At 33.6% G+C, this 10,050-nt stretch overlaps 1 protein-coding gene across 1 annotated transcript; it reads right to left on the bottom strand.

Moving 5' to 3' along the window:
- Positions 1–229: 229 nt before the first annotated feature.
- LOC142979969 (store-operated calcium entry regulator STIMATE-like) lies at positions 230–9,974 on the bottom strand. Its single transcript, XM_076125218.1, has 6 exons — positions 9,635–9,974; positions 9,156–9,300; positions 6,324–6,445; positions 5,430–5,629; positions 3,698–3,772; positions 230–2,749 (listed from the first exon to the last, which is right to left on the bottom strand). Exons 1-6 carry the CDS (start codon positions 9,756–9,758, stop codon positions 2,660–2,662), a joined length of 756 nt encoding a protein of 251 aa, XP_075981333.1. The 5' UTR covers positions 9,759–9,974; the 3' UTR covers positions 230–2,659.
- Positions 9,975–10,050: the final 76 nt, after the last annotated feature.

The raw sequence follows: 10,050 nt of genomic DNA, 5'->3' as shown, positions 1-10,050 counted from the left end.
AGTTCAGCTAGTAAAAATGAAAATCAAGAATCTGCTATTAGACAGCAGATGTATGACTTTAAACAGTACTTGAAAGAATATTAGGCGGCTCGTACATATCTAGATAGATAGACTGCAGGCTTATTTATTCAATTAATTTTAAGAGAATACCTACATATCCCTAGATAGTCAGTTAGTAATAGGTTGGTAATTATTATAAAGTCCATGAACTAGTAAAATGCTTAGATACAAAAATATTTTTTAATTCAGAGAATAATAGCGCAAAATCAAACTCCAATGAACACGTAATGTGAATTATATTCGCACAAACAATGAACAGATGCACAAATATATATTATATTATATTATGGATCAATATATACATCGTAGTTTTTACAAAACTTGTCCTTATTACCAATATTTACAATACATCACAATCATACATGATATTTATCATAAAAATATTGTTTTACATTATAGAAAATTAATATCATTTTTAACACTTTAGGACTTGCTACACACATATTCTGCCTGGCATGGTCGGTTCTGAAGTATTTATCGAACAACAAAACAGACTTGAAGTAATAACTTAATTGGTTTGTGTCGATTAAGTAGTTCCTTCGGGTCCGATCGTCACAATTATATTTAAGAATTTTGCAATTCATTTGCCGATGATTGCCAACCCGAATATGTGTAATGCAAGCCGTACATTTTAGTAGAATCAGATCAAATTGTAATTTACTAATTCAGCGATCAAATCTACGCGATATAGTTGTGAAGTGTATTATCACTAATTTAATTTTAAATTATAAAATGGCGTCTATCCTCTCGATAGACGCATTTATTTCATAATTGAACGCGATTGTATTCAAATTCTTTGCCCATTAACTATTTTGGCATGCAGCAACTGACTCAAGTTCTACGATAGAACTTTCAAACGGCATGATTTGATGTAATCATGCATTTTATTCGTCTAAAAATTAAGATAAAATAGGTACAGATCGTTGTAAAATCGTTTAAGTTGAGCGTTGTATTATAAAATTAGTTACTGCAGCAAAAATAGCGAATACGTAAAGATATTGTTATAACCATTGTGATGTAACAAATAAACACATCGGTGATTTGCTACTCTAACGAGTGCACTAACAATAATGGAATTTTACAGGAAGATTTCCCCCGCGACTTCTCAGTCTTTATTCGATGTGAGTGTACATAGTTTCGTCAAAAACAATTCAAAATACATGGCACTAATATGAGGATCTAAGTACTTTCACCGTGTAGGAACATTTAAATGATTACACTCACAAAAGTAAAACGTACAAAAATATCTTTTTATATTATTAGATACGATTTAATTGAAGCAAAATGGCATATTTGTACATATTTTATACTTCGGCGTTTAATAAAGCGATATATCAATTCCATACGCGCTGAATTCTGGAACTGAGCTTTAGATCCAACTTTATCAGTCAGTCATTTAGGGTACAAATACCTCATTTTAGTACTACAACACATTACATTTATAATTATGGCCACACCGTACACAGCAACGTTGCTCACTCTTGCCCTAGTAAAAAAAATACCAATATAAAATCTTTTTACAAGTATATTCATATTTAAAAAGCGTTTATAAAAATTAAAATAACAGTTTCTTTATAACTAAAGGAAGTATACATATATAATTTTGAAATGTCTAATTAGGTACTTTCATGTGTAGGTGCCATGTTACATTAATATCTATGTACTACATAACTTGCCATATTATTATGTACATCTTTTATTTTATATTTAAATAGAAAAAGTATATTCTTTTATGTATTATTCGAGGAAAAGTGATATATAACTAACGATTATTCGATTAGGATTCGAATGATATCGTTAGTCGATTTTAATAGTAAGATATGAGTCGACTAATAGCCGACTAGATGACTGGTCGGTTAGTCGAGTAGGAGGTTAGGAGTCGTACAACAAAGTGGCAAGTCAGCAGTGGAACCGGAATATGGACGTAGCTACGAGGTACCGAACATTCGAAATAAGATAAAAAATGGTACTATGAGTTCATTTTGTTCAAATAATTAATCTTCACTCAATCTCCATAACATAATTTTAATGTCTTTTATTCGTTAACAAAGAGACTTCGTAATAATAATCTATTTATCCCATAAAATATTGTACGTAAAAAAATATCAGTCAATACTCTACGTATTATATGTTAGCTGTGAAAAAATAGACATTATGATAAAGAACCATTGCGATACAATTGCGTCACAGGATAAATTCGACTAGAATTTTAACTAAAAAGTTTAAAGCCATTTCCAAGCCAAAATTTTGGAATAATAACGTGTCGATTGAAACTGAGATCGGGAAAATTTGTGACATTTTATAAATATTTGTTACAACTTATTTGATATAAAAAACAGCCGTATTGACAACCTACTTACTTATTTTTGAAGTCGTTAAAAATAGATTTAGAAGTTCTCATTAAAGAATTACCTTTTTTTACTTTTATTTCATGTATACTGATAAAAATCAGGACATGCTGATTTTGACCAATATGAATGAAAAAATACAAAATACCTCTATAAAACTTGTGAACTCCTAGCTACGACCATACCCATGGGTTAGGACTACTCTAAGAGATTGCGATTTAAGCCCGGAACACGCGGGGCTTCCTTTGAGGTCATACGCTGGCGCCCAGCAGACGCTCGTCCGCTGAATGCTCATCCTCTTCCGACCCTGACTTCTCCTTCTTGATTGACTGGTATCTTACCTGCGAAAGAAACATGTAGCTATTAAGATTTTAACGGATAGACGCTAACGAATAAAGAAATGTAAAACTTGAATGTAGTCTTTGAAATACTTATTAAATAGGACTCGATCCAAAGGAAATATATCTACTATTATGTACCTAATTGGTACAATTAGTTGCTCGACGACAGATTCAAACATGAACCAGTGATATTAGATGCACTGAACCAACCGAAATTCTGTAGAGTGTAACTGTCTTTTCAACGGAAAGCAGAGCCCATTCTGCGTAAAAGGCATGCTATTAAATAAGTACTTCTTTTTAATTTATTGATACAGAGAAAATAAACTTGAATGGAAAGAGCATACATTGCATTATTTCCTTCCAAGACATAAGAAACAGCACAAAGCGACAACACATTATTGATTTCTGCAATAAAATTGGTGTCCTGCAGTCAACTCAGGCCGTCGAGTATCAAGTCTAGAATTATGGGGCATTATTGAATGCATAGTTTATAAGAAGAACGCTACATGAAGCAATCATACGACGTTTATTTGCTTAAATATTCCCTTTCAAGAACACAGTGCATGTGCGGTTTCCCACCAAGAACTACGGCGCCATAAGTTTGAATTTTTAATCGAGGGCGGCCGATACCAATGTGCCATGATACAAAGGAAAATACAATTGAAAGAATTGAAATAAAACCTTTGTTCTGTACGACTGTTGGATTATAAAGAAAGGGGCTAGAAGGATAAGTCGAATTTGGAGATTGCCAAAATATGTATCTAAATGTAGGCGAAATTTTAGAAATGTATTCGCAAATGGTATTGCCCGTACAAAAATCGTAAATGTATTTTATTTGGGCATACAGTAGGTATATAGGTCCTAGTAAGTAGTGGTTAGATTACTAGTTAAATTTCGGAGTAAATAAAAAAGGTCTAAATGCAATAAATACTTCCGCAACAAACTTACCTTAGTTTTAATTTTCGAACTGACTCCTCTCGGATGATACATGAGGAAGTTGTCCGTCACCCAAAATATTAATATCTGAAAACAACACGTACCTTTAGAAATACCCACAATTAACATAAAAGAGATAATAAACATCTACTAATATTATAAAGCTGAAGAGTTTGTTTGTTTGTTTGTTGGTTTGAACGCGCTAATCTTATGAACTACTGGTCCGATTTGAAAAAATCTTTCAGTGTTAGATAGTCCATTTATCGAGGAAGGTTATGGGCTATATATCATCACGCTACGGCCAAAAGAAGCAAAGTACCAGTAATTAATGTTACAAAAACGGGGAAAAAATTCACCCATTCTCTCTTATTGGACGCAAGCGAAGTTGCGCGGGTCAGCTAGTCTTACATAATATTCTTATCTCCAACAGATGGAATGTTAGGTTATGGTTTCTACTTTTCGTGCTTGAACTAGATATAATAAGTCTATTAGCACATAGATAATAATGACTTATTACGTCTTGAATTTCCAAATTTCTGAACCGATCCCGAATTTTTAAACTGGATTAATAAAAAAAAATAATTAACATGTGATTTTGAAAGTGCTCTACGCCATAAAACAATCAGTGATTGTTTCAAGCGTGTGTCGATTCGTCACGACATTGCAGTTTTATGCGTATAAAGAACGCGAATATCCACGTATATTCGACACGTTAGTACTAATAGAATACTTTTCCGGAAATCCTTCCATGACAACAAACACATTTTAACTGAATATCCTAGACCAGTGCTTTCCAACCAGTGGTCCGCGAATGATTTTAAAATTAAAAATTTATAGGATGATTAAATAAATAAATTTAACCCATTAATGTCCCACTGCTGGGCAAGGGTCTCCTCCCGTAATGAGGGAGGGGTTAGGCCCTAGACCATAACATTCCTCTACATAAGTCTTTTTTCTTGATAAATTTTCTCTTTAGCGCAATCAACACCTCGTCACGGTGTTTTTTGCAACAAACAAGAACAAATTAACTACGTATCTTACACCATATTTACTCAGCTGTTTTCGCTTTAATTAACATAAATAAATAGTCGTTCTACTTAGTTTCAGTCGAAACATTATAGTTTTTTCCTATGGATATCGATAATGTTTGAGTTCACGCTGCGCGTTATCGCGAGGTGTAAAGTAAATAATGCGCGATTAAATAAGTACATAAAACGGCAATAACCCGTGATACTTCAGATAACATTTAACTATCTGTATAATATTAGAGATAATATCAATATTATACGCCATATGGATCAAATATCAATTCAAAGATCGCGTGAGAACTAAGTTTGGAGAACGTATGACCTTTCGATTTGATTTGATAAACTTTAAAAAATTTTGTTACTCGTATTACAATTTACATAGGTTTTATTTTACATTCTCTCACGGAAAATTAAATCAAACGTAACCTATAAATATTACAAATAGCTCGGATTCTGCATATCTCATCTCTTGGTCTCCCAGATAAATTGAAGTTGCCGTAAATAGGGAGTTTGACGGCCTCCGTGGCGCAGCGTCGAGAGATTGTGGGTTCGATTCCCACTCAAAACTAATGTTTGTGCGATTCGCAAATAGTTGTTTCGGGTCTGGTTGTCCGTTTTTGTATGTTTGTATGACACAAGACCCAAGAACAATTCTTAATGCGGGAACAGCGGGAGTTATCTTTTAAAGGAAAGAAAGATTTAAATGCGATACTCACATTAACAAAGAATGGTATAATGAGCATGACTACAGCGAGCTCTAGATTAGGGTCCGACACGGGCGAGAGCCGCATCGTGGAGAACACCGCGACGACGGGCGGCAGGCGCAGCACCAGCGCCAGCACCGACTTGGCGAACGTCGCCAGCGCCGCGTACATTATACACTGGCATATCCATGCTGAGCACATTGGTGGCTTACCTGCGAAACAAACGATAGTTCAGTAAACCATGATTTAGGTCTCAATGCCTTAGATCCGTTGGTCATTCTGCGAGTAAAGTCTTTCCCGGCTACAGGACATTGCCGACAAAGAGTAATGGATAAGTAAGTAATCCTGGTTTCTGAGGTACATTTAGCGGTAGTTTATCTATTCAATAGCGTTTAAACTCATATAACGCTATTGAATAGATAAACTACCGCTAAATGTAGGTACCTCAGAAACCGAGAGTAAATGTCCTTTTTTAGTAAATTCAAGCTGGTTGGTAACAATCAAGTGAGATTGAATGTGCGTAGTTTTTAATTTGCAAGGTAGTAGATAGAAAGCTAAGGGGTATTAGATCTACTGACTCCGTACAAAGACTCAAAATTCATCGCCGTCTTTGGGCGACTTGATTCTATCTATCACTAACCATGCGGACGAAAAAAATACAACCAGTTATCCCAGTTCGCTATTTGTCTATGTAAAATATTGTTCCCAAAATGAAAATGTTGGCCCTATAAGGACTTGACTAACCTTGCTATGATAATGAGATGTACTTTACAATACAGATGCGTAGCACACGGTACTGACGAACGTCAGAACATGTAAGTGTGATGAAAAAATATATTTGAGTAGACATAATGTCTTTAAAACTTTTAAAAGCGGAAAAATTTGTTTCTCTTGCGTGGTACTTACCATATTCTCCAAAATTGATGAGCGGGATGTCATAAGCTCTCGCACAGTACTGTGCTAGCCTGATGCCGGCCCATATTATTAGCAGACCTAGTGTCGAGTCTAACATAAAGTTTACTATGTACCTGAAAATTATTGTTTCATGTTAGTTGTATATTTTTGTCTGGAGCTAGAGGGACTAGAACTCATTATCTGCATCTAACTTGACTAGATTTTTAAAACGAAGTCGTCACGTCTGCCTGCAGCGTGATTGGCATAAAAGTCCTGTTCAGTAGGAACAGATTATAATGTGCATTTTAACTCATAGATTGATTTGTGTAGGTTTTAGCGTAAACTCATAGATAGACTATTAGTTAAATTTAAATAGTTCTTCATAGATGGCCATGATAGACCATGGACACAAAACTGAAGATTGTTAGAGATGTTAAAATAGTGCAGGGTTTTTGCTCCGAGTTCATTTATAAAAAACTAGCTGACCCGCGCAACTTCGCTTGCGTCACATAAGAGAGAATGGGTCAGAATTTTCCACGTTTTTGTAACACTTTTACTGTTACTCTGCTCCTATTGGTCGTAGCGTGATGATATAAAATATGCTTTTTTTTCACGAAAAATATTCTCACAATTATTTATATCTCTTAATATAACGAAATCGCGCTAACGCACATCCGCCATTAAAACAGTTGCCATGACAACGGAGTGTTGTTAATTCAATGTCATTATAATATTGATTGAATATTATATTATTATATTGACTGAATTTTCCCGGAAATGCGTCATTTTCCCGGGGTAAAAAGTAGCCTATGTCCTTTCTCGGGTATCAAAATAGCTCCATACCAAATTTCATGCAAATAGGTTCAGTAGTTTAGGCGTGATTGAGTAGCAGACAGACAGACAGACAGACAGACAGACAGACAGAGTTACTTTCGCATTTATAATATTAGTATGGAAGTATGGATGTCTTCAGGACTGGCTTATTTAGAAATACAATACCAATTACGTAAAATATTGAATATACAGCCATGGTATGGAGGCTTGGTTTTACGTAAGTACAAATGACGGCGCGAAACGACGCAAGGAGCGCATCAGTGTGATCAAAATCAACATAGACGTAAGTAAACAAGCTGCATTTATTTATGACTCATAAGTCACATGTTGACTGATACACACGAAATATGCGACATATTGCATAACATAATAATTGCTCTAATTAGCACTAAACTTCCTGTTACTCTAAGTAGGGGTTTAGCCCACAATTAGGGTCCTATACCCCACTAAATGAACCCTACAATTAGGCATTTGCCAACTATTGTTATAAAAGTACTAGTTCTAAATGGAAAATTACTAAGTACTGGCAACAATGACATGTGTTAGCCAACCAGAAAAAAGTAAATGATGCCAAGAGTTCAGTTACCCATGACCCATGCAGTTATCAATACAGTGATAAGAAGAACTTCAGATAAATACATTCCTCATTTGTCATTATGTCTGGTGTTGATGTTTTTAAATTAACTAATGCCTATTTGACAATTCATTGAACTTACTCCCGACAGAATTGAATTCGATTGAATCAGTTTCGAGCTTATGACAAGTCGTACCTATATACCATACTAGCGCGTGATCAAACAAATGTGACAAAACCTAAATTAAAATAATCTAAATCAAACCATTCAATTAGTTTCACTTTAAACCTCCTTACAATCATGAGCTATTTTGGAATTTAAGAGTTTGATTTGACATTACCTTGAGTCTTCAATTGAATCAGATTCATGGTAATGTTTTATCATTCGATTTTTTTTATTACAAATACGATTTAGGCTAAACATGTTTTTTTTCTGTGGTATGTCACAGGATGCAGTTATAATGAACTATCTGGATCCAGCCTTCTCCTGCTGGTAGAATTGGAAATATAAATATGTAGTTCTTTATTCCAGTAACTTCTAATGAGTGAGCAATAGGTATTTGGCTATTTTTCTACTTTGAAAGTAAAGCTGTTCAAAGTGTAATGTAATATAATAAACTTTTACTGAAGTGTTTATTTAGTTATAAATGTTAGGATATTATTATCAAGTCCAGTGCCCTCAATTTCATCTTACATAAGATACAATCACTATATGATAAGAGTATAAAAATGTATGTAACAAATTCAAGTACATTTGCACTTGAATTAAAATAAATATAGATAGTCTTTGCCATGGCTTCTTTCGTGTAATAAAAATTTTGTATTATGCCTTATGATTCTTATATAAGTTTTAATACTATTATAAGCTAATAAACCAATTATATAATGTGGTCTGTAGTAATTTATATAGAATACTACAATTGGTTAAGCAGTTCTCGAGATTACCCCGGACATACACACAAATAGTACTCTTATTTGTAAAAATAGATAAGGATATCTATTATCATAAGATATTCACTTTTATAGGGTTATATAAATATTTAATACATTATGTCATAAAATATACTCAGTGATATATTATGTTATTTTAAATAAAATTTTAGGATCGCGTGTAGGGAGGTCATTAGTTAGTTTTAGTGTCAAATGTCATTTAATATTCATCATAATTTCTATGACTCAGTTCATTATTTATTAATTGCAAATTGATACTTCGTTTTTAATTAGTGGGTGGTTAGTCATTATTTAGGTTGTTTACAAACAAGATTTTGGTAAATCTTACATAAACTTAATATTATTTATTTATTTTCCAGTACCATTTAAAAGTTTTTATTCCTTTTTGATAGTCAGATTGTAATAGACGAAATTGCAAGATTGCAGGAGGTATAAAGTAATATAATAGCAACATTAACAACAATAAAATGGAATAGTTGTCTTACCAAGTACATGGGTTCCCTGTAAGATGAGGTGAGAGCCACACATTGGCTGCATGTATGATCAATGCTCCTAGGCCTTGCTTCGATGTGTCGTAAAACCAAATGAGCCATGGTCTTCTTGCATACCTTGGCTCACAAAATCTTTTACCTAAAAAATAAGTTTATGATAATCATTAATAATTTATATAAGTTCCTAATACAAAATCAAGTTACGATTATACATAAGGTTTCATAGTAATTTGGCCAAGTTGTCAAAAAGTTATGTACCTATAACATTCTAATTGGTGCCAAATTCCACAAAATGTTTTATTAAGTTTAACAACTTTATGTTAATAATGGTAAGTCTAGACAGCAGAACGTCAATGTCGTAACAATTGTTCAGTGGCTAATTGAGTAAGATATGGCAGAAGACTACGCAATACCGTAATATCACTATCGTCGTACCTTGAACTGCGGCTTGCGAATATTTCGCAATAACTTACCTATTAAACATGTGAAGGCTAAAACTGCCAACAGGAACTGCATAAACCAGCCATAGGTATCCGTGAGAGCATCCTTCGAGCAATGTGGCTCAGACCAATAAATATAATCAGAACTATTATTCATTTTTTCATCTCTCGGGCTGTAGAATATTTAATTTAAGTATTTGAAGTATTTTCACAGGCTCTGTCTCATGTTAAGAATATATCCAAAGACCAGCAACAATTATTCAAAATAAATAAAAAGTTAGGAATCACAAACTACTACAACAACAAATTATTTTCTCGAAAATTATGTTTAAATCGCACTAAATTCAATCACACATTTCTGAGTCTGACAATTTCTGACGTGTTACTGACAGTTTTGACAATTGACATTTGTCTAACTTTCAAGAGTAAATTATGATCAAGGATTTAAT

This window comes from Anticarsia gemmatalis, chromosome 17, assembly GCF_050436995.1.
Source record: "Anticarsia gemmatalis isolate Benzon Research Colony breed Stoneville strain chromosome 17, ilAntGemm2 primary, whole genome shotgun sequence".
NCBI lineage: Eukaryota > Metazoa > Arthropoda > Insecta > Lepidoptera > Erebidae > Anticarsia > Anticarsia gemmatalis.
This window is presented reverse-complemented; position numbering and strand designations above follow the sequence as displayed.